The sequence below is a fragment of the Lygodium microphyllum genome, chromosome 12 (assembly GCF_053477565.2).
Source record: "Lygodium microphyllum isolate KBCC chromosome 12, Lygodium_microphyllum_v1.1.10, whole genome shotgun sequence".
NCBI lineage: Eukaryota > Viridiplantae > Streptophyta > Polypodiopsida > Schizaeales > Lygodiaceae > Lygodium > Lygodium microphyllum.
In genome coordinates, this window is record NC_141146.1 from 104,591,882 (window position 1) to 104,618,027 (window position 26,146).

Below are 26,146 nucleotides of genomic sequence, written 5' to 3' on the forward strand. Positions count from 1 at the left end.
AAAGAAATATATGCCACGCTGGAATGGTTGTTCCAAACAGGGAACGGGATGGAATAGGCTGGAATGAGGCAAGGAATGGGCTAGAACGTTCCGCCAGCATTTCATAGGTTTAGTCCTCCCGGAATGCATTAATCCGTTCCTAAGTGCCGGAACAGGCATTCCCTATCTCTATGTACCAAAAATTCCAAAATATAGCAATCCCGAAGGGTTGGAATGTTATTGAGGTTGGAAAAACATGGTTAAACAACAATATTCATTCAGCAGCACTTTGATGATGGAGCACCACCAAGATATAGACAACCAACAATACGGATGCAAGAGTAACGATACGCAAGTTAGGAGGAAATCTTGGACATAGCAAGGTTGTACAACATGGAACCAGCTGAAAGTGCATACAACAAGGCTGTTGTTAGCAAACTAGATAATGCTGTCAGGCTGGAAATGGTATTGTCAGCACCACTGCAAACCATCAAGCAGCACATGACAATGGACTATGTGGGTTGGCACTAATGAGATTGGAAGACAAAATGTAGCAGCCTTTTGATGGCAAGGGTGATGGATGTTGGCAAGAAAAGTGAAGGATACAAGGGTTTTAGGATGGAATGGACGAAAAGAGTGGCCAGCCCATGGATCCCTCTATAGAACTTTTTGAGCCCATTGTTCTATCAAAACTCTCAAATCTTATCTTTTTTATCATTTGTCTAGAATTCTCTTCTGATTTGTAAGAGAGTTGGAAATTTTCCCATAATTTAAAAGCAAGTTTAGGCTAAAATTAGAGGTAGCTTAACACCCCCACTCATGCCTGCAACAGAATTCGAACATCAAAGATGAGAAGTAGGCTCTTCACTTGACCCAAATGGTCCCACCCTGAAGACACCAAGGCATCCAGCTATGGGTGTCATGGAGGACTACTTAAGGACCTACTTGTTGAGCTAAAATATGCATTACATACTGATTAGCCTCTTGAACAGCCCCCAAAAATTATTATTTAATATTAAAACCCTAGAATGGGGAGCGGTTCCAGAGAATTAAAACAGGGAGAGGTTCTAGACTATTGAGGACCCGAAACTTTCTATAAATAGGCATGCTGTGCTCCATTCAACCCAATCTTATTTTTGCAAGTTTCAAGAGATCATCAGCGGCTGCATTTGCTGGTTCTTTCTCTCCTCTCCCTATTAGACACTAATCCAACATCTCCTTTGCTGTGTTTGCTACTATCTCTTGACATCTTGGAGGCTGCCTTGCTACATTTCAGGATCCATTAGGAGCATGACACGCTGACACGCTCTCTAGCTCATTACCTTATCCTTGGTCCTCAAGACACAAGAGTTCCAGGTTCATTCCCTACACGGTTTGTTTGCTGCATGAGCATTGTATATTCAGTATTCATTCACTTTTTCATTCAGTCTGTTCATTCTCTCTGAGTTACCCTAACCCTAACTTTGTTCTATGTTGAGTTTACGCTTGTAATGCGCTTTCATTTGTGTTTCTACCTTAGGATATTTCTTTACATGGCATCAGAGTTGAGTACTTCAAAGAAACCTTGGCCTTGATCTAAAAGCTTGCAAAAGTCAGAATGACAAAAGGGAAGAAGACTTCAGACACATCTTCACCACATCATGATGCTCCCAAGCCTAGCACACCGAGATTCAAGCCAGAGTGGTTCACACAACTTGCTCCGCAAAGATCCAGCATAGCCGAAGAGTCATTGGACTACCATGGAGACCCTCGACCTTATGAGATTAGACGAGCCAAGTATGATCTTATCTTGATGCATCGTGCTCAACAACAGATTGAAAGTAAATCTGAGTTTTCCCCTTTAGATATGGTACACCAGTCTAATGATTTTGTAGGAAGGACGAAAGCTCCACAAAGGACTCGCCATCCTGACGTGGAAACTAACATGGAGTACAAACCTTTCATCTCTCTACCACCTTCATCTCCATCTCTACCTCTTTCATCTCTTCCATACACATCACTTTCATTCACTTCTATGTTAGGTATGCAAAACAACATTTCTCAATCTTTTGAATTTACTTCCTCTTTTCCGCAAGATATCAATGAGGCTCGAGATGAAGGAACTCTTCAAACCACACTTGTTCCATATGAGGTTGTCCGCTCATGGAAGGCTAGGAACGCCTCCACTAGTGTTGAGCTAATACATTTCTTACTGCATGAGTTTCATTCTTAGCTTCAACACTTTGACTTAGCATCCAAGCACTAGAAACACTTGACTGACCGCTATGCGGCTTAGGATAGGACCTATCGCATAAACTTGGACCATGAGCTTTAGAACTTCAAAATCACTACTAGGGATGACTTGAAGGTCAAGTTAGCTAAGTGTCAGTGACTACTCGTTGAATTCTCCACTATAGGGGCTCCCAAGTCCCTTAATGATCAGGTCACATTGTTCCTAAACAAGCTGCCAATTAAGTATTTCAACTTTGTGCAGCAAATAACCTCATAGCCCACTATACCCACATTTGATGAATTTGAGTGTTAGCTACTACGTTATGCTCGGTTGTTCAATCAATTTCATGGGGCATCTCTTGTAGAGGGGCTCTCGCTGCTTCTTTCCCGAAGGGGCAACAAGGGAAGGGCAAGAAAACTCAAAATTCCACTCATACACAAAATCAATCTAGTGAGACTCAAGGAAATACCCAAATATCTCTCGAGCCTAGGTGGCAGAATGTACCGAAGAGAAATCGGTATTGTCAATATTGTCAAAAGGCGTCAAAAGGCTAGCTATTTTTATGATAAGTGTTGATCAAAGGCTAGAGACACACAATCAAAACCAAAGTCCCAAATCCACGGCCCCTCAGTCAAGCAACCCCCGTAGGGGAAACAAGGTGGTGGCAAGCAATCTCAAGGGCAATGGAGAGGCCAAATTCATACTACCACCAATCAGCCATCATAGTCAACAACATTCTTGATGTCATAGGGCTTGTCTGACTAATTTGCAAAGACCCACGTCATCTCCATAGAGAGATTTGAGGATCCGAGTCTCATCCACATCTATACAAGGTGACTACAACGGCCCACTCGTCATAGTCGAGTACTTCAAATACTCCTTGGATTGTGGACAATGGAGCTACTTATCATATGACCCCCATAGAGGACATTTTCATCCCTCAAGCTCTTGTAGCTGGGAAAGTCCAAGTTGGGGACAACTCGATCAAGATTCGGGATCACGATAGCATCAGTTTTGCCACTAACCCAACTGCAGATCGCACCACGCTGGATGATGCATATTATGTCCCCCAAATTGGAGTGAACTTGTTATCCATTCTGCTAGTTGGGACAAGTGGTATTCTTTACAACGATCACAATCAAGGTCCTTGACTCTCAGACTAGTTTAATGATTGCTCGTAGTGAGACACAACCTAGTGGCCTGTACCAAATGACCTTGTTTCTTTCCAAGCCGACAGCCAAGGACTCTGAGTTCCATTGCTTCCAAGCTTTAGCCACCAGACAAGAGCCTACACACCCTCGGTGTCTCTAGCATTCTCACTTAGGGCATCTCGCCTATTATGAGCTATCATGCCGACAAATGGTGAAGGGCCTTCCACACCTGAAGCTATCACGTGATGTCTGTAAAGCTTGTCAAGTCGGGAAACAACACTATACCCCATTTCCACAACATTCCACCCATAGAGTTGAGGCTCCTCTAAGATTGATTCACGTTGACCTTTGTGGATTGAAACCCACTACCGCCTTGAATGGCACGCTTTATTTCTTTTTTATTGTAGACAATTTCTCTACATACATATGGGTGTACTTTCTTAAGCATAAATAAAATGCTTTCATATATTTTTCTTCTTGGATGCAACCAGTTCATGACTAGACTAGACATCATGTTCGTTGCATGAGGAGTGATAGCGGTGGCGAGTTTACCTCCCATAAGTTCTCCAAGTTTCTACAGGAGCATGGTATATCCCACCAACTCACCTGTACCAGCTTCCCCTCACAGAATGGGAGTCATAGAGTGTAGGAACTGGACAATCATTAACATGGCCCGCTATTCAATGCTACTAGCAAGAGAGCTTCCTGATCATCTACGCAGTTGTGCCTAAATGAACTCCCTATGAAGCATTCTTTGGCAATTGGCCTATGGTGTCCCACTTTAGAGTATTCAGATGTTGTGCCTACACATGCACTCCTAATGATCACATAGGAAAGTTCACTCCCCGAGTCGATCTCTTGATCTTCATAGATTACTTTTCCGAAGGGAAAGCCTATTGTTGATCCTCAAACGAACAAGGTGATCGGTAGGAAAGATGTAGTTTTTGACAAGAGGGATATAGTGCAATCTTCTGCACCGAACTCTGAGCAATCGACTCCTCATCCTACACCATCAGAGAGAGTGTCTATTGAACCAGGCCTTCTTCTTGCTCCTAACCCACCCATAGATTATTCAGCTCCCAAGCCCCCTCCACAAGACATGTTGCCTCACTAGTACCAATAAACCATGCAAGATTCGTGGATCCTTTCGGTGGATTATACTCTGAAGGGCTCTAAAAGAGCTACTTGACTTGCTTCTCACACCTCATTTATCAAGATGTGTGATGATGCAAAGAGAGTGGGGTTTGCAAGGAGAAACACAATGTGTACAACAAACACTAAGAGAGAAGAGAAACTCAAGAACACAAGAACACGGTGATGATATACTAAATTGTGCTATGAGAAGAAAAGTTAATATTGTGGAGCTAAAGCTCAAAAGATAACTACACTATCTTGTTTGACGACTCAGGTGGCAACACCTGTGGGAATCTCCACAATGAATGGAGCGAAACGTAATCCTCCGGGCGATGGGCTATCGAAGTAATCACTGAAAGGTGAAGGACTGGTATGGAGGGAGCGAACCGCAATCCTCTCGTGCCATCGGAGATGAGGAAAATGATCACGGCTATCAAGGGAACAAAGCGCAAACCTCGAATGCCAAGAAGATGCCATGGGCAGCAAACACAAATCCCAGAGTGTGTGGGAGCTATCAAACACAAGGAGAGCAGCCTAAGTGCTGACACCAAGCAATGGATGATGACGCCAAATGAATAGAGTGTCCCTAGGCAGCAAACGCAAATATCACGGGCTGAAGAAGATGACACTAGGAATGAGAAAGCTGACACCAAGATCAAGGAAGCTGACTTCAAGCAAAAGATGATGATGCCAAGCTAAAGAAGCCCTCCAAATTGCCAAACGCGTATATGAAGCCAAATGAGGAAGAGATGACGCCTATTGATGGAGATCCTCCTCAGACGCAAAATGCAACCAAATGTGGGAGAGAGAACGCCAAGTAGAGAGAAAGTGGAAGATGCCCACGAACTGCAATGTCCACCGATAGAGATATGGGCAACAGTGGTGTGGAGAGGAAAGAGTGTCGAAGTAACAAAAGAAGAGGAGTGAAGAATAAATGAAGAGATGGCCTATTTATAGGCCTCAACTGTCTAGGGTGGCACACCACTAAGTGGGCACCCACTAAAAAATGACTAAAATGAGAACACCATTCCTTTTTAGGGCTGTTAGTGAAAAACCTTAACTGAAGTGTAGAAAACGAAGAAGCGGTTTCTCAACACTCCCTGTCAAGCCCAAAAAGGGATGCAAAAAGAGGAGCCAAGAAAGATAGAAAGGTATAGAGGATCTTGAAGATCCAAGATTTCCGCCTAAAGGGTAACCTATAGTAAGCAATTGTAGATAGGATGGACTTTAAACCTAACTCCACTTCTGGAGAGAAGCCACTAGCTCTATAACTCAATACTGGAAGGAATTCAAAGGCCTCGTCATTAAGTCGCAGGACTGAACCTCCAAGGCCCCTATCGAGGCAGTACCTAAAGATCCTAGGTATCAATAGGAGAAATGACTACTTGAAGACAGTCATCCCCAAAGAGTAAATGGTGGGTGAAGAACGTTATGATGAGTATGTGCCCCCTCCGAGGATGAAGACACAAGGGTCTGAAATAGGAGCCCTCTATGAGGACAAAAAGAGTATAATCCCCCTCTACAAGAGAGAGGAAATCTAAAAACTCATGGATCATGGACTTCGAATTATCGGATAACGAAGGAAGTGCCACTCGTCTTGCCAAAGAATGTATCTGGGGTGTTGAAGATGTCAAAGAACTCCCAGAGGTGGCCTCTCGAACCTAAATAGTTGAGAGTGGGGAAAGGTGAGGCTCTGCTAAGCCAAGGGTGCAACAATTGGTGTCTCTCAATGGAGTGGACTGTAGAGCTAAAGTAATGGAAGGTGTCAAACAACCACTCTCTCTCGAAGGAGCGGATTGTCAAGAGGACAATAGCCAACAATCACTATCTCTCAGTGGAGCAAACTGCAGAACAAGCAACCTCCGTAGCACTGAGAAGCCCTCCAAATTGCCAAACGCAAATGCCAAGGTGATGCCACATGAGAAAGAGATGACGCCGATTGGTGGAGATGCTCCTAGGATGCAAAACACAAAATAAGAAACGATCACCGAATATGAGAGAGATGACACTACGTAGAAAGAAGGTGGAAGATGGCCATAAATTGCAATGTCCTCTGATAGGGGTGTGGGCAGCAATGGTGCGGAGAGGAAAGAGTGTTGGAGTGACAAAAGAAGAGGGGTGAAGAATGACTAAAGGGGTGAAGAATGAATGAAGAGGCAGCCTATTTATAGGCCTTATCTGTCTAGGGTGGCACACCACTAAGTGGGCGCCCACTGAAAAAATGACCAAAATGAGGACACCAACCCTTTTTGGGACTATCAGTGCAAAACCCCAACCAAGTATAGAAAATGGAGAAATGGTTTCTCATCATCATTTACACCACTATTTACAGCTGATTATATAGCACAATCTGAGCCATACACGTGGCAGGAGACTCTTCAACACATTTGCTGGTTTTCTCTCTCCTCTACCTATCCTTGACATTGACCCGGGCATCTACTTTGACGTGTTTACTGTTGTCCAACATCTTGGAAGCTGCCTTGCTGCATTTTGGAATCCACCAAGAGTAGGACACACTCTCCAACTCGTACCTGTACCTCGATCCTCAAGACACGAGTTCCAAATTCAATATGCATTCCTTGTACAATTTGTCTGCTACATGAGCATTGTATATTCAGTATTCATTCACTTTTTTCTTCAATGTGTTCATTGTCTCTGAGTTACCCTAATCCTAACTGTATTCTGTGTTGAGTTTATACTTTATCATACGCTTTTATTTGTGTTACTACGTTAGCGTGTTTCTTTATACTACTATGATTGAAGGATATCTTCTTTTAGATACTTCTTTTTTTGTTCTGTGTTTTAATGGATGGCTCATATATACATTTTTAAAGTTGTTATACTCCAACGGTGTTGGTGAAAATTTTGTGAGGTAAGAAAGAAATGTTGTAGAGTGACCATCAGCTTGTTTAGTATCTCTTTGAAGTAATATCCTCACAAGTCTTTGCTCAATGAGGTAAAAGGAGAAGCATGATAGACAATATATGGCTTTCACTTGGAAGGCTGCCCAAATGGGTTCTTCACCCTTTTAGATACCCAAAATATGAAAACACTATGCTAACACAAGGGGTGATACAAGATGAGTATAGATGCTAGCATAATAGCTACCACTGGAGCAGTTTTCTCAATCTTAAAGGGGAATTGTTCACTTGTAGTACACAAGTACAATCAAGAAAGGATGTCAATATCCAAGACAATAGAAGACAATTTGAAACATGAACTTTTCAAGAAAGGAAAACCACCCCCTCTCAAACCAATAAGTTAATGTGACAAACAAGGAATAATAGTTACCAAGAACCCGATAAAGAAATGAAAAGATATCGCAATTGGAAATCTGTAAAAAGAAACAACCTCTGGTATGCGCATCAAGTAGGTGCTCAAACCAACAACCTGCACTGCCTCGCACCACTCGAATGCCAATACATCTGCACTCTTTCCAATCTCTGAAGCATCATGACTACCAATAAAGTATACATCTCCATGAGAATATGCAACAATGCCATGTATGGACCTATGGCGTGTGTCACTCGATCCATCTGCTATCAATGTCACTCCGTTTCTTGCCCATTGATTGCGAATATTTGTTGTTGCAATCTCTATGGTTGCTTTCTCCTTCTGAAGCGATGTAGTCCTGATAGTTTCTAATGAAGGGGGCTTATATGTGGGTCCATAGTCTGCAATCTTTGTCACCATATTTAAAAAATAAGGTGACTTGGCTGATTTGAATGCAATATGGTCATGGTAAAAAAAGTGTGCCACTGTTGCATCCGTTTCCTCTTTTTTCTTTGGTTCCCATGAAGTGTGCAATGAACTCTGTCTAACGCCACGACCTGCTACCACTGATGGCCCACGAGAAGGCTGCGTAGCCACTAAACCTAGTGGTCTTCTACAGGAAGCACCATGCCCTACTGGCCTTGGAGTCCATGTTATTGGATCCACTGCTATATTTGGAGTCCTCCTGGCATGTGAATTCCCCATAGAAGTGGCTATGCGGTCAAGTAACTCCTGACTTTTCTCAATTGATACATTGGTGCAAAAATGCACCTCTTTCCCCTCCTCGTGTAGAAGATGGGCTCTCACTTTATCAGCCCCACTAGTGCGAGCATAACAACAAAGTTTGCATTTCCAAGGGCAAGCCCCTCCACCTCTCAATGGCACCCTACATCTACCTCATCCCACCATGACCAAGTAGTGCTTCAACTTCTTCCAGTTGTTGACGAAGTACCTGCTGAGGATGATGAAGATCCCATAGATGTCAATGCTGCCATCTATATAAAAGTGACAAATAATCAGTAAAGTTCAATAAAATTGCAAAAATTTGCAGCCAAAATTTCAACATGCATGTGTTAAATTTTTAGAAATGCTAAAAACGCCAGAACTTTGGTGCTACTTCAGCCTGCATTCCTTTTACTGAAAATGCCACAAATTTGGGGCATTCTAGCCTGCATTCCCTTGCTGAAAATGCCCAAAATTTGGAGTATTTTCAGCTCCCAAACTTGGGGCAATGACTGACTCAAAATGCCCCAAATTTGGGGCATTCCAGCCTGCATTCCCTTGCTGAAAATGCCCCAAAATTTGGCGCATTTTCAGCTCCCAAATTTGGAACAATGACTGATTTAAAATGCCCCAAATTTGGGGACATTGCAGCCAAATTTCAGTCCCTAATTCCAATCCTTGAGAAAGGCCCAAATTTTGGGGCAACTACCAACAATTGAAGTCCAATCCAAAATGCCCCAAATTTGGGGGAGAATCGAGATAATGATCCTCGAGACTTCACCTGATCGCGGGCAGGAGTCACGCCAGGCAAGAGAGGCAGGCCAGGTAGGCGGGAGAGGTAATGGTAAAGCTTTTGCATTTCAACCAAGTGAAATAGGCTGTGTGGATCCAAATATTGTGGTCCCTATGGTCATTTTCTATGTTTGAGTTTTGAGTTTTGCATTTAGGGTTTGAGTTTTGAGTTTTGCGTTTAGGATTTGAGTTTTGCCCTCTGTGTCTATATCTGTCTCTTTGTGTTTCTGTCGTGGTCATACACTCCGTGTGTCCTCAGTGCAAACCCTAGCAGTTTTCTTCACAGCAATTACCCTAGATTTATGTTTTGCTAATTCCTTCTATTGCCCAACTATACACACCCTTCTAGAGGCTACATTTAGAGTTTGGAGCTACCGCCTAACATTCTCTCCCCTCCCCAAGCTGTGCTTATTGTCTATGGCTGCCGCCCCGACTCTCTCTCCTCTATCTACTGCGTTTGCATCCTACAATTGTCACCAAGATTTTCTCTCCTCAAGTACCTACGTTTTTAGTCTTTCTCTCTCCTCAGTGCTTGTCTATATCAGATCCATCAACACTCAAAGACTACCTTGCTATATTTCAAGATCTGTTTGAAGTACAACACACTCTCCAACTCATAACCTCTGCCTTGATCCAAGAGATACGAGAGTTAGAGAGTCTCTATTCACTGCATAGTGTGTTTGCTACATGAGCATTGTATATTTAGTAGTCATTCACTTCATTATTCATTGTATTCACTATCTTTGAGTTACCCTAACCCTAATTGTGTTCAGTGTTTATCACTTTGCGCTTTGTTGTACGATTGATTTTGTGTTTTTTGTGTTTATAGCATTTCTTCACAATGTCTATCCCTCTTTGTTCCATGCCTATGTGAGTATCGCTTGTTTCATGTCTAGAGATAGATATGCCCATCGCTCAAGGGCGAGCACATCTATCTCTATGGTTGGGACATGAGTCTAATGTCCATCCCTCTATGTTTCATGTCTATGTGCGGGGGGTATTTCCTTGAGTTCAAGGTCTAAGGAAACTAAAGAATGAAGTATAATACCTAACTCAAGGTCCCACTCTAGAAACAAGCGAGGATTAAAACTTTGCATGTATTGCCATTATCACTTAAAAGCACACCTTTAAGCATCAAACACAACTAACAAACATGAACAAATAACCATCTAGGCAAATTTCAACAACCTTCAACTACAGAATGGTGAGTATTATATAAGTTATCTCAATCACTGCCAAAATATAATTCATAATTATAAAGGGTTCCTAGTAGTCATACTTACTTGGGTGACAAGACCTTCTTATGTCCAATATGGTATCCAACTTCCTCACCCACTAGGCAACCCCGTTCTTGGGCAACCACCTTGGAAATGGCAACAACTGCTAGCCTTCGTGGTTGAGTGCACAACAAGGGTATCAAACCCTCTTCCAAAAGCATTTGTGGAACTTGAGAGCTCTTTCCTACATTGATTTCAAATATTAAGTAACTAATCAAAACCACAAACAGATACAAATACCTACACCTAGCAAGCTTACATAGGCCAACACTCCATGCACACATCCGTGCACCAAGTGCTTGCTTGTTTGCTTGCTCTCACTCACCCACCTAACCATCCATTGACAATCACTCCTATGGCAACAACATCACAACAATAAATTCTTGAATATTAGGAGCATTCAAGTAATATACCTTATGATACAAGTGTTCTAAAGTACACAACCTAGACATTCTAGTCAAGTCATGCATTGGCTTTAGATTAAAAGCATGTGTGTGATTTCTTCAATAATAGAAAAAGTCTGCTAGTTGCTTATGTTTAAATGTTTGCAAGTGCTTGAGAGTACATACTCGAGGCATTCCTCTAGTCAGTCATGCATTGGCTTTAAATAAAAAGCATGTGTGTCGTTTCTTTGAAAGTAGAAATAGGTTCTCCTTGTTAATGTTTGCAGGTCTGTAGTTTGTCTATTTCACATCAAAGAGTGGAAAGTATATTTTAAATATCCAATCCAAGCTATAAGAAGTCTATTCCAAACATGGGATTGGATAGTTTGTGCTTCTTTCCAATGTGATTATCATGTCTGAACGATTGGATTCGCAAATGGCCCTCATTTGACATATATTATTGACATGTTTACCTTGTGAAATGTGGCATTGATAACACAATCAAGCAAAGCAATCGTATTAGAAAGTTGACTTAGGGTAAGCACTAAGAAAGCAAAATTTAAACCCTATAATGTATGGGTTGTGCAACTGTTTGTGGGAAAACCTCCCTTAATACAAAAACAAAAGCAAAGAGAAGGTCCAATTGCATGAAGCATGTCTAGCAAATTCTTTAAGGGCATGCCGTATGCCACATCCAAAATGCAGCTCTAGATCAAGAAGATGCAAAGTCATACCTCCCATTCATTGCATAGAAATGTGTGCACACAAGCATACCCACCACCCCATGCACACATGGGGGCACACACATACATAAAGTTCTATATCGCATCGTACTATATGCATATATGAGATGCTTATAGAGATGTAAAGTTTCAAGCTAGTAGTCCAACGTGGAGAATTCTCCCTGCTTTTTTTTGTTTGGTGAGGCACCAAAACACAAACTAAAGAAACAAAGCCTTAGTGCATAAAGCAGTTTTATTGCATACGATTTTGGGGCATGCCCTATATCAAGGAAGAAGCAACAAGCGGTGTCTCGCATTGGTTACACATGTAAGCACGATGCAACCAACTAAAGACAGCCGTGAGGGAAGAAGGGGCAAGGAGTGCCTCGCGTTGGAGACGTGCAGAAGCCCAAAAACAGGCGCGCGCACTCGCGTGCACACACACGTGTATGCATATATCGTTCCATCATCGTATGAAATTTCAAGGCAGCGGTAAGAAGTGGAAAATAATGCATCTCTCTCTCTCTCTCTCTCTCTCTCTCTCTCTCTCTCTGTGTCCTGTTTCACAAAGACGAAGAGAAGACAAAGGAAAGAACCTGAGCCAGTGTTGGCGACGATGAGGGTGACTCTGTTGAGCTGGATTTTGTCGATGATGCGGGCCTTCTGCTGTCGGATGGGCAAGCTCTCCGGGCACAACATCGAGTGACCCGCAGCAGCAGCAGCAGCACGAGGAGAATCCTGCTGCCTTGTTGTACTCATTGATGATGATGATGATGATGATGCCGGCGCAGCCTCTCCTGTCTCAAGAACACGAATGGTGGTTGGGTGGTGGCTTGCTTCCCCTTCAAGGACTTATGTACATGCATACAATAGTAAGAGGAAAGTAAAGCATCCAAGCCTGTCAATATTAAAAAATACACTTTCACACTTTCTAGGGGAATGTCACACTCTCTTGTCTCTGCCATTATTGTATTGCAACCCACAACGCTTCCATTTTCCTTTCCCTCTCTCACAACGCTTTGCATGTCACAAGGTTTTACTATTGATCATTTCAATCTATGTTGTTTGTTGAACATGAAGGCCTACATAGGTAAGGTTTTGTCTGTTTATAAGGCATAGCATTGGAGAGTCATGGAGACAGAAGGTCTTAAATCCTAGACTTGAAGAGTCCACGATTGTGGAAATGAAAACCAAGAACCAATGGACCTGGAGTCAAGGATTGAGAATATGAAGACCAAGAACCAATGGACCTGGAGTCAAGGATCGAGAATATGAAGGGTCATGATAATAAAAGCTGAGGGGTAGTGTCAAAGGAAGGCTAACTATCATGATAATGAAATATCACAAAAGACCTAATGCAAATGGGACTCTACAAATATTATCATTACAATGATTGAGTTTAAGATTTCTATAACAAAATGTTTAGATACAAACTTCTCATTATAGTAAAGTGAAATATACTTCTATGGATGAGTCTCCATAGAAATTATGTTTGTAACTTTGCCATGCAATGCCACTTTCTAAATGACCAAGAAGAGACTATAGAACCAAAGAATGGCAATGGTCTTGTCAATCAAATATATATAAAGGAAGTAAAGAGCTAAGAATATCTATCAAGATTATCTAGAAATAGAAACAAGAATAGATACTTAATACTATAAGTTTAAAAAAAGACAATCAACAAAAATATATTAAATGAAAAAGGAGGCGAAATGGAAGACAAAATAAAATGTATACATGTAAAATCATTAAAAGGTTGACACCATGCAAGGACAAAAATTGCAAAGTGGTTAGTTGAAAATTTGTGTAAAGAGAGAGTGTGAAAGAAGCATCACAGTAGTACTCAATAGTAGGTCTAAAGTATAGAAATGACATGAGGAGATTAAAGCAGTCCTAGAATCTCACACCTAACAAGTCAATCAAAAATTCAAAAAAGCAAAAAGAGACAATGGATTGAATTGATCCCAAAATCTCACACCTACCAAGTCAATTAAAAATTCGAAAAAGGAAGACGCGCACACGTGTGCGTGTTATGACATGAAACATACATAGAAAAGGAAAGCAAAAATTGTTCAAAGGAAACACACATAATTACAATAAGCTTTTATGCAATAATGAAATACATTAGAGTAAAAATGTGTAACCATGCTTCTATAAGAGGGGAGGTGGATGTTACCAACAAATTGAACAAGAAGAATTTTAATAAAAACTAACAATTCAACCTCATGTTGCAAGTCTCTATACTACCTCCTAGTTGTTATCCCCTTCACCTACCATACATAGGATTACCCTGTTTGTATCCATGTCAAGAAGAGAGAGTATATGCAATGGAGTTAGACTAGCCCTTGCATTCTTAAGAAAATACTTCCTTTGTGGGCTTGAAGGCAAAGTGGATATGATGGAAGTAAATGAAGAAAGAGGCAAAGGTTATCATGTGAGATCTTCTATTTATAAAGTGTGTGTAATTGCCACATAAGTGTGAATGGTGCTTACAAGCATGTGGCAACAAAGAGGATTGAAGTAGAAGAGGGTGAAGGTAGGTTCATCCTTAGATAAGAGGAGAGAGAAGACGGTGATAAGACTTGCACATAATCAATAATATAGACCCATCAAAATATATGCTCATGTTTCTTTAAGTATAGTACAACAACCTTCAAGGGTTTGGTAAGTCCAAACTAGACTTAGACTCATCAATTGGAGGGCTTGCTACACTTTATCTTGTGTATGGGTACTTGGCTTGCTACCAACATTGCTTGCACTGCTTCAAAATCTTGGGGGCTAAGTGCATCGTGCTTCATCGAGTCAATGGCATCCCCAAGAGCCAAGATTGTACCTAGTGTTGGCCTCATTACTATTGAGTTGAAGCAATTGCTACTGTTGTATACATTATGAATAGGACACCCACTATTGTTGTACATGGTATGACACCCACATGGAAGTTTATGAGTAGAAAGCCAAATCTGTCCCATATGAAAGTATCTAGATGTATAGCTTATGTGCATATTCTTGATGAGTCGCATAGTAAATGAAAGGTAGAGACCGAGTGGAAGCACACAAGCGAAAGTAAGAGCTATGGCTGATGGAGAGAGAGAGAGAGAGAGAGAGAGAGAGAGAGAGAGAGACATTGTATGTGGAAACTCCAATAGTCACAATGTGTGATCGGCCTTCCCTTATTCAAATGTCACTAAAAGAATAAAGAATGAAGCATTAGTGAAAGGCACCCGCCATATACAATGTATAGGTATGCGGGTATTGTCAGGGTAATGAATACATGGGCGGTTAGGTAGAGGCACCTTTACCCCCAACAACCTCCCACTTAAAGGCGAAGGTTTGCAACTAGATGGCCTAACCAGAGAGCCTTTTTGCAAGCCTTGTTGATAAACACAGATCTAGAGCTAGTTGGCTATGATAGACCCAAAACATAGAACTAATACATGATAGAGAGAAGAGATTGTAACTCAAGTGAATTAGGTTCCAAGATAGATTAGCTTGGACTCATAAACACAATCTTGAGTGACTCAAACTGAAAGTACCATTCCATTGAAATAAGAGCCAAGTACATGCTTATATAGCTTTTGGGTTATTCCACTCTCCTCATTGTGCTTATGGGATTTCGTCATCTCTTCCTAGAGCATACATCATATGTCTATCTTCCAGTCTCTTTTGGGCACACGTATCAAGCATCATTTGCTATTCTCAACATCTCCCCTCAAATCATGAGTTCCTACACCTGCTGGCATTTTCCCCCCCTACATGCAGACATGGACTAGGAGACTAGCTCAAGCTTGAAACTTTATATTTTTGGTAGGGTTTGTTACATCCACTATGGGAAGCAGATCCACTAAGGGAATTCAAGATCCACTATGGGAAAGATCCACTTTGGGAAAATATGATTAATGATGGAAAATTTTTGCAAAACACTTTGTTTGTAGCAGTGGAAAGTATCTTCTTCTTCGTGCTTCTTTGGTATCCTTTGGTTTTCTCAATCTTCTTGGTCTTTGTTGTTCTTGGTCTTATGCTCTTCATCTTTGACTTGACAAGCTCCCTTTGACATACATGACATAGATTTTGGGATACATGATTTGTGGGATTTATTTGGCTTGGGCTCATGGCTCTTTACATTGGTATTGATCCTTTCACTTTTGGCAACATTGCTTCTAAAGCCTTTTTCTCATAATCAGATAGTGGACCCAAAGGAAGTACTTCCTCCACACCCTTCAAGCCTAGGCACACCTTGGACGAGAAAAACAGAAGCTCAGTGATACTCGATTGGACAAAAGTACATTCTACAATGTCAAGCTCACCATTCAACCCTTTCAAGTAGGACTCTGCAAACATAGCTTTGGCATACGCCATGGATAAAGTGTAAGAACCTTTCCTTGCTTTTTCTTGAACAACCTCTATTTCACCATCTTGGGTGTGTTTTGTTAAGGCATCAAGCTCTTCATCTGTTAAACTGGCCTTAGGTGTCGCCTAGGAGAAGAGAGGGAGAATAGTAATCCCAGCATGGCCACCAACAACTGGTACATCAAAATCTTCAACAGGAAGTCCTTTAGTAGCATAGAAAGTGCAAGCCTGAACAACAACTAATGTGGTGACACCAAAGAGCTTCTTAGGATCATATGTATTGGCCTTTTTGAATACCTTGGCCACAATTGGAACAGTGGAGTTGACTGGATTACTGATCATGTTGACCACAGCCTTAGGGCAATGCTTCGAGATGGCTCTGCATAGGGACTTGAAAATGCATGCATTAATGTTGCATAAATCATCTCGAGACATTCCTGGCTTGCGAGGCACACAAACAGGAATAATGACCACATATGCTCCTTCCAATGCAGTTCCAAGGTGCTCTTCTCTTGCGTATTCCTTGACCTCGGCTCTGGTATTGACAAAGCTGACATCGGCAGCGATGCCCGGGGTGCCTGCAATATCGTAGAGGGAGAGGCTGGAAACTAGCGGGTTGACCTTCATGAGGAGGGCTAACGACTATTTTAGATTATGCAAGGCCACTCTTGTGCGCAGATCGGATGTTGTACACTCGCGTAGTGAATGCCGGAAGGTCCCCAAGAACAATAGAACTCTACTTTTTGCACAAAATTCAATGTAAAAAGCATGAACGACATGAACAAGAGACCAATTGGGTGCAATCTTCCCCCATGCCTTGTGTGAGCACTCCACAAAGCATGTATTTTATGTATTAATCATCTTTAAGCTCAAATAATAGCCCAAATTACAAAATAGCAAGCTTTTAGCTTTTGAGTTTGCTTTAACACAAAATAGGAATAAAGCTAATGGGCAGTGCCCAAAGAGTCTGGCATGCCCAATACAATGTCCAAGTACAAATAACATAATCGTGTGCCCATGCGCATACAAAATAATAATAAATATCCAATGCCTCAATAAATAGGCGTGACAAAATATAGGCGCCATGCCTAAGGTATGCGCCCATCAAAATATAATCAATAAATCGAATACTCGCTATCCTCCAATGCTTTCCTCCGCCACTGCTGCTATCTCTACACATCAACTAAAGCATTCACAATCGTTAGTAAAATAATACAATTAAACCGACAAAAGTGAATACCTAGCAGTCTTCAGCTACATAAATAAATCAAATGGTTAGAAATCAATCCTAACCTTAATTTATTACGAGTGCGCACTCTAAACTCATAAACGTTTATTAATTTAATATGCATTTTGCGGAATCACCCGCTATGGAATCACCCATGTACACACTAAATTAATGAAACGCCCGAAAAGGACAGGCGTCCCCATCAACTTCTCGCACAAAGAATCCACTTTTTGTATGAGCCCCGATCATCAAAGTTTACGGAATCCACCGTAAAACCTCACGGAATCCACCGTGAAATATGCCTCCTGGCATCATACCCCCGGGGTGGGATAGCAATTAACCTCAATTGCTATTAGCTCGATGTGGAGCTAATAGAGTGGGAAAAGCATTTAAGTCTCTAGCGTGCATCCATTGTGCTTCCTCTACAGGATGGTTCTTAAACTTGACTAAATATCTAGAATATCTTCGGCCAGTTCTAGTGGTCATAAAGTCAGTATCTATGATAGCTTCAGGTTCAAGTATTTCAGTTTGTTCCTCTAACAAAGGTGGGTTTTCATAAACAGGGTGTATAGGTAATTGGCCTCTAAAGGGTCTTAATAAACTAATGTGAAATGTGTTGTGAATTTTCCAGTGAGGTGGTAATTCTAACTTGAATGCATTGTCATTAATTTTATGAATGATCCTAAATGGTCCATAGAATCTAGGGGCTAGTTTAACAACTGGGTGTCTATCTACACTTTGTAGTCTACGTTTTTCTATTCTCAACCAAACATAATCATCAACTTTTAAATCCATTGCTTGTCTTTTCTTATTGGCTTGTTTGGTATATGATTGCTGGGCTTTGGCAATCATGCCTTTAACCTCATCAAAAATAGTATTATGCATACTAGCAATATCATCAGCACTCTGAATCTAGGGGCTAGTTTAACAACTGGGTGTCTATCTACACTTTGTAGTCTACGTTTTTCTATTCTCAACCAAACATAATCATCAACTTTTAAATCCATTGCTTGTCTTTTCTTATTGGCTTGTTTGGTATATGATTGCTGGGCTTTGGCAATCATGTCTTTAACCTCATCAAAAATAGTATTATGCATACTAGCAATATCATCAGCACTCTGAATTCTATTTGACAAAGATGCAATAGGTGTAGATAATCTATAACCATAAATCACTTCAAACGGTGCTTTCTTTGTAGATGTGTGTGGTGTATTGTTATATGCAAACTGCAATAAATGCAAATGTGTGTCCCATATCTGAGGTTTAGAAATAGTATAAGCACGTAAAAGATTTAGAATAGTGCTATTAGTGGCTTCTGTTTGTCCATTAGTTTCAGGATGAAATGCAGATGAGAAATCAATTTTTGTGCCAAGGTTAGCAAACAGAGTAATCCAAAAGTTGTACAAAATCTAGAATCACGATAAAAAATAATAACTTTTGGTAATCCATGGTTAGTGAAAACAATTTTAAAAAATAATTGTACTGCCTGTGATGCTGTTAAAGTCTTCTTACATGGAATGAAATATGCTTATTTACTAAACCTATCTACTACTGTCCAAATCATATCATGGTTAGATTTAGAGTTAGGTAAACCAGTAATAAAATCCATAGAAATTTGTTCCCATGGTCTTGATGGAATAGACAAAGGCATAAGTAATCCATACTGTTTACTATGATGTCTCTTAACTCTTTGACAAATCAAACATTTAGAAACAAAGTTAGATACATCAGTGTCCATATGCGGCCAATAAAAATCTTCAGTTAATGTACGTAAAGTAGATATGATACCTCTATGACCTTGATATAGGGGACAATGAATTTCATTCAAAACAAAAGATCTGAATGGAACTGTAACACACAATCTCTTTTCATAAAACATAAATCCATCATTATAAGATAGTGAATCAATAGGAATCAAGTTATTTTGAACTAATTTATTCCAATCAGTATGAAAAGTAATGTCTTGATGATAAGTATCTTTCATAGCAATCAAAGAATCAAAAGATATAACAGAAATATTATAAACGGCAGGTCTTCTACTTAATGCATCAGCCACTACATTTTCTTTACCGGGTTGATATTGAATGATAGGATGAAAACTCTGAATAAAGGCAGCCCATTTGATATGTCAGTCAGATATTTGGGGTTGGCTAAGTAAATGTCTAATACTTTGCTAATCGATCTTAATCATAAATTCTGAACCCATTAAGTAGTGTTTCCACTGTCTTAATGCTTGTACAACAGCTAATAATTCTTTGTCATATGTGGAATATTTCAGTTCAGAGGGTTTCAGCTTACAACTAGAATAGGCTATAGGATGATTGTCTTGCATAAGTACGGCTCCTATTCCTGATTCACTAGCATCAGTTACTACTAAAAGAATGGTCTATTAAAATCAGGCAACTGTAAGACAGGGACATGGGTTAATGCATGTTTCAATAAGTCAAAGGATTTCTGTTGATTATCGGACCAATGATAAACAATTCCTTTCTTCAGAAGTTTAGTCAGTGGTAAAGCAAGTAATGAAAAATTACGCACAAACTTCCTATAGGAACTAGCAAGACCAAGGAATGATCGTAATTCATGCATATTTTTAGGTACAGGCCAGTTCAATATTGCATCTATTTTCTTAGGGTCAACTTTAATTCCATCAGATGATACAATATGACCTAAATACTCAATTTCTGTTTGTAAAGAATTCACTCTTTTTAGGATTTGCATACAGTTGATTATCTTTCAATAACTGGAAAACATGCCCAAATGACATGGCCCCCAATTTTCATGCAGAGCTCATACTTTGGGAGAGACAGGAACATGCGAAGAAATAGTCAATGCACATACGATAGGTATTATTCTTTTTCTTGACTAACAGAACAGGTGCACCAAATGGAGAACTACTAGGTCTAATCAATTCTCTATTTAGTAATTCCTCAACTTGACTCTGAATTTCTTTTTGCTCTATCTGGTTATGCCTATATGGTGCTTTGCAAGGTGGTTGTGTACCAGGAATCAAATCTATCTTATGGTCTTCTGGACGTGAAGGAGGTAAACCAGGTGGTAGATCTTCGACAAAACAGTCTTTAAAATGTGCAAGAAATTCTTTATGCCTAGGATGCATATGATTTTCTTTAACTTGCAGTTCATTCACCCAAATGAGATAAGATTTACTACTCTTGCGTAATGCACGTTTAGCTTGAGTATGCGAAAGCAGTGGAAAAGCATTAGATGCATGCATACCATACAATGTAATATGTTTTCCTTGAAATTGAATATTAATTGAATGTGTGGAATAATCTATATCTGGGTTATGCTGATGACGCCAAGGCATACCTAAAATAATGTCACTCGACTGTAATGGAACAACTAGAAAATTTCTTCTTTCAGTGTATTGACCAATTTCAATCTCTAAGTCATGCACTTCCTGTGTACCATTATACCTAGTGCCTAAGAATGCTGCTTTGATGCGATAATGCGTAGGTACAGTCTGTAACTTCAATTCTTTTACTAGCTTTGCAGAAATAAAATCATGAGTACTACTGTCATCATGCAAAATAATCTTTTCCTTTCCATGCACTGAACATTTCATAGTCAATAAAGAATGTGGAGTTGGCATATACCTGGTAAAGTATCCAAAGGAGTAGTAGTGCCGTCCTCATCTTCCGTGAAATCAGGCATATCTTCATGTTCGTCTTCTTTCATTGCTCCAAGGTAGTTGATATGGACAGGTGGCTTCTTTGAATGGCAATTTGCTGCTAGATGTCCAGGCTGGTGGCATTTATAACATACTATAGGCTTGGCTTTGGTTACATTGTTTGCAATGGCAGAAAGTCTAGGTACATTAGGATTTGGCTGTGGAATAGGCTTAGGGTTTTGATTGAGATTGGATGGTAAAGCAGGTGGTTTTGCCCAATTTTTACGGAAAGATGATGAAATGAAACGACCTTGATTAAGTCTTCTAAAATTTGAGTTGAATTGCTTAGATCCATAGTTACCATTGGCTTGGAATTGCTGTGGACGTCTGTCTCTACCTCGCAGCTTGTCTTCAGTGTCGTGAGCTAATGAAATTGCGTCTTCAAGAGTAGCAGGCTTGAACATGTTAACTTCAGCGTAGTAATGCCCAAGGAGTCCAGACATATACTTGCGCTTGTGTGTCGCTTCAGGTACGTCTTCAAGTATGCATAACTGGAGTAATGCATTCCAAAAACGCTCTGTGTACTGAGGAATAGGCTCACGATCTCGTTGCTGAAGAATATCCCATTGCTTTATAGCTTTCTCATGAAATTGGGGAGGAAGGAAATTCTGCATAAAGTTCTTCTTGAAATTCTCCCAAGTAGTGGGACAATCTATACTCTTGCGTACCACAGTCCACCAAAGAGATGCTCTATCCACTAAATGATTAGTGACACACTTGATTTTATCTTTTTCTGCATAGGTTTCCTCATGAAAGTAGTCGTCAAACTGACTAATGAATGCAAGAACAGTTTTTCCCTCTCGAGTGCCATTGAAAGTATGGAATTTGAAATTTCTTTTACTTATCTTTGATTCCTTGCGGATGGTTTGAGCTTCGAGAGTTGCGTTGATGGAACGTCGGATAAGATCTTCAGATTGAGGTTCTTCTTTGTCGGTAGACGATCTCTGTAAATTAGCCAATTGAACTTGTAATGCTTGCCTAGCTCGTCGTTCTTTATCCAATTGCATCATGATTAAATCTAGCTTTTGCTCCATCGTAGGTTCAGGTAGGTCGCCTTCAGCCATTAAATCATCCATATGTGGTTCTGTCATCCTGCAAAACTCAAAAGACCTCTCACTCTCAAAATCAAGTTAGCGGGATGAGCGTAGCTCAAGTTTGGGAATATAAGGCTTATATATTTTTGGGTGTGGCTTTCACAATCTTCGAAAAATCTGTGTTTTATCCTTCTTCTATGCTGAAAATGCTTCAGCAAACCTGCGTATGCGTAGAGTACCTTCCAATGAACAACTTTGCAGTTCGGAGTTTCTGCGCAGGAACAACCCTTCTATGAGTTTTGAACAGAAGTCAGTTTTGACTTCAGCTGACTTGCCTGACTTGCAGAGTACCAGACTTATGTGACTTGTAGAGTTTGTAGACTTGCATAACTTGGTTGCTTTATGTAACTTGTAGAACTTCGACTTGAGAGACTTGCAGAATTTGATTGGTTGTCTGTGACTTGCAGGATTGAGAGAACTAAGGTGATTGGAGCTTAGGTGATTAAGCTTTAGGCTTAATCTTACTGAAAACGGCGATTCGTGGGGGGGGGGGGGGCATTTTTTCAGCCGGCGAAAAAATCGCGAGCATATTCTTGTACCTCACGATGAATTTGAGAATCTTAAAGCTTCTTTAAGCTTTAGCTAAGCTTCTTAAGCTTTTAAACTTATGATTAGAAGACTTATCTCTCTGGTTTTTGACGACTTGGAGAAGAAGAGATAGAAGTGGTCCTCTGCCTCTACAAGCTGGTCCTTCGCAGTCTGATGATAGAAACAGAGGTTCTTGACCGCCATGAGTCTACCTGTATCGACCGTTCGCGACGAAATTGACCGTAGAGCCCGATCGTTCCAGGAGCTCCGCCTTCGCACAAGATGGGTAGCGATTGGAAGCTCTTGATCTCAGCTTCGCTCTGATACCACTGGTGCGCAGATCGGATGTTGTACGCTCGCGTAGTGAATGCCGGAAGGTCCCCAAGAACAATAGAACTCTACTTTTTGCACAAAATTCAATGTAAAAAGCATGAACGACATGAACAAGAGACCAATTTTCCACACTACCGTCAGATTTGCATTTGATCTTATAGATCCATTTACAGCCAATGGTCTTTTTTCCTTCAGGCAAAGTTACCAAATCGCATGTCTTATTTTCAACCAAAGCATGCATTTCTGTATCCATGGCTGTGCACCAGTTCTCATCTTTCATAGCTTCAGCATATGTACCTGGTTCTTTAATCTCCATTACTTTTGTCATGTAAGCATAATGCTTTGTAGAGTAGCCACTGTATGTCAACCTGTCAACAGGGTATCTGACCCCATGTGATCGTCTAAGCTGTGGTGCACTACTCGATTCCCCTCTTTCATGAGGCGGAATATACCTGCTTTGCCTTGTGTTAGGCGTATAGACAGTCGGAATACCAAGTTCGCTGTCCAGAGTATCAGCAGACTCATAGCCAGAAGTCATTCTGCCAGGTGTCATCATACCAGATGCATCCTCAGTAGCTTTTTCTTTTCCTTTGCTGTCCAAGATATCATGTCTCCCCCTCACTGACATACTGGTGTCAGTGGATGGTGAGCTCCTCAATCTCCCTGTCCATGGGGATACTGTCTGACTGCTAGGTCCTGTCATAGCAGTGCTCTGCTACAAATCAACTATAGAGACATGAGTGGAAGGCATATCGAATGGCACTGCAACTGGTGAGACATACCAAGAGCCCATCTCATCAAAGATGACATCCCTGCTCACCAAAGTCTCCCTGGTAGAGGGGTCATAGCATTTATATATATGCCTTCTTCTCCTGCGAGTACCCAATGAAAACACACTTATGCGCTTTTGGATCCAGCTTTTTCCTTTTCTCATCTGGAATATGCACATAAGCAAGACAACCAAAGACTTTCATATGACCTATATCAGGCTTGTAGCCATACAGCCTCTCAAACAGTGTCATATCATGAATACCTGCTGTGGGAGTCCTGTTCAGAATGTATACAACTGTCATAACAGCCTCTGCCCAATAATAAAGTGGCATATGTTTTTCATTCATCATGGCTCTAACAGCCTCCATCAGAACCCTATTCTTTCTTTCAGCTACTCCGTTCTACTGCGGAGTGTAGCTGCAGGTTAGCTGCCTACGAATGCCATTTTCAGCCAAGAAATCAGCAAATTCATTTAATACATACTCCCCACCACTGTCAGATCTCAAGCAAAAGATGTAGAATTCAAATTCCTTCTCAACCTGTGCTTTGAACTGCTGAAAAACAGCAAAGACCTCATCTTTTGTTTTCAATATGGAAAGCTAGGTATAGCGACTGTAGTCGTCAATGAAAGATACATAATATCTAGAACCTCCCATAGAGGCATTATGAGCTGGCCCCCAAACATCAGAGTGCACTAACTGCAAAGGACGTGTACTCTGCCTTACATGCCTGACAAATGGCAATCGAGACTGCTTACCAAACTGGCCTGCCATCATGAACCACCAGAGGCACTTTGCCTTTATGCTCAATGCTATGTTGCGTGCCATCACCTGTGCATACATAGCCATGCTTTTCAGTCACCATATCAGTGAACCAATCACCGTGAGGGGTCATGTGATTCGATGACCCTGAGTTAATGTACCACACTGTATCATCAGATGATTTTTCAGCATCCTTATCTTTGACATATTGCATGGCAAACAGTCTATCACCAGAGTCATCTGCCTGACTGGACGTAGCATAGTGTCCATGCTGTTTACCCTTCTGATTCCCCTGCTTCTTCCAGCACTCCTTTGCAATATGCCTATACTTGCCACAATAATGACAATCCTTGTCTTTGTTTGGATTGTTTGACTGACGCTGCTGCTGCCATGAGCCTCTACCACGGGAGTTAGATCTCCCCCTGCCTCGAAAATTTCCACGACCTCTTGCATTTGATGACTACTGATTTTGAGTGCCATAGGATGCATTCTGCTGACCTCCTCTGCCAGATCCATAACCCTTGCCACGGCTGCCACAGTCGCGCTGATTCGAGTAAAAAACTGCATCCTTATTCTTTGAACCGCTTGACCCTGTAGCTAAGCCAAGCTTCACTTCTTCATGAATCAATAATGCAACCAGCTCATTAAAGTCAGGCATTTCAACCCGCACAGACACTGAAGTGTCAAAAGACTTGTATTCAGGACCCAATCCATTTAAGGTCACTGCAACCATATCTTCATCTTCAACCTGTGAACCAACAGATGCCAACTGATCTGCTATGGTCTTAACCTCCGTGACATAATCCTGTATGGATCTGCTCTTCCGGTCCATGTTGTTGAATTTATGCTTCAACTGTATCTTCCTGGCACTTGTGGTTGTGCCATAGTATTTGACCAATATGTTCCATGCATCTGCTGGGCTCTTACAATTCATGATCTGCATCACCATAGTATCCGAGATACATAATGATAGCCAATGTAAAACTCTACGAGCTCTTTCCGTCCAAGCTCGATGCGCTCGTCTTTGATCAGCTGTAGGATTCCTTTCTGGAAGTTCAGGTTCAGCCTCAACACCTGTCACTAAGTCCCAGTATCCTTTCCCAATTAGGAAGTTCTCCATTTGAAACTTCCAGATGGCATAATTATTGCTATCAAGCTTCTCCCCCACAATCTGGGTTATGTTGTCCGTTCTATCAGCATTTGCCATTTTATAGACACTGCCTGACTACCTGCAAGCCAATAAGACAACTTGTCCGACTTTAGCCCGGAACTGTTTATGACAGTTTTCTGCACTAAATTGCAGAAAAAAAAACCAGGGTATTTCAGCCTACTAGCACCCCAAAACAACCCACAAACAAGTGGTCTCAACTGTAGATATCACTGTCAATACATAAGCTATGTGTTTGCTTCAGCTTGAGCTTTGGTAAACTCACTGCCAGGGTAAATACATGTAGTCTGAAAACTGTAAACTGTAAATAATTAGCAGCACTTTCAAGTCCAAAACTGAGTGGTAATCATGTCACACATGTCCCAAAACCTCCCAGATAGCTGCTAGTACACTTGGCAGTCATGACATGAGCATAGAGTCACAGAACAGTGCATAACCAGCACATACAAGTGTCAACAAATTCAGTTGCAGGTTGCAGTCAACCAAAGTTCAGCATATCAAGTTCCAATCAGTCCCAAACTGTCTTCCAATCATGTCATACATTTACTTTGTAATGACAAGGTCAATACATGAGCATCT

The 26,146-nt window shown here is 41.0% G+C and overlaps 1 protein-coding gene and 1 pseudogene across 5 annotated transcripts in view; both read right to left on the bottom strand.

Annotated features, from left to right (window-relative positions):
- Positions 1 to 12,644, bottom strand: part of LOC148028127 (zinc finger (CCCH type) helicase family protein) — a 95,543-nt gene extending 82,899 nt beyond the window's left edge. The window contains exons 1-3 of one of the 5 annotated variants that reach the window (XM_087689805.1): positions 12,243 to 12,377; positions 10,801 to 10,894; positions 10,548 to 10,725 (exon numbers count right to left, since the gene is read on the bottom strand). In XM_087689805.1, coding sequence (XP_087545931.1) covers positions 10,548 to 10,702 — 155 coding nt within the window. In that variant the 5' untranslated portion in view covers positions 10,703 to 10,725; positions 10,801 to 10,894; positions 12,243 to 12,377. Of the gene's footprint in view, positions 1 to 10,547; positions 10,726 to 10,800; positions 10,895 to 12,242 lie in introns of all 5 variants that reach the window. The other 4 variants (XM_087689807.1, XM_087689803.1, XM_087689804.1 and 1 more) reach the window with 4 other exon arrangements.
- A 3,118-nt stretch (positions 12,645 to 15,762) lies between these two features.
- LOC148028128 (malate dehydrogenase, mitochondrial pseudogene) lies at positions 15,763 to 23,147 on the bottom strand (annotated as a pseudogene).
- Between the last annotated feature and the right edge of the window lie 2,999 nt (positions 23,148 to 26,146).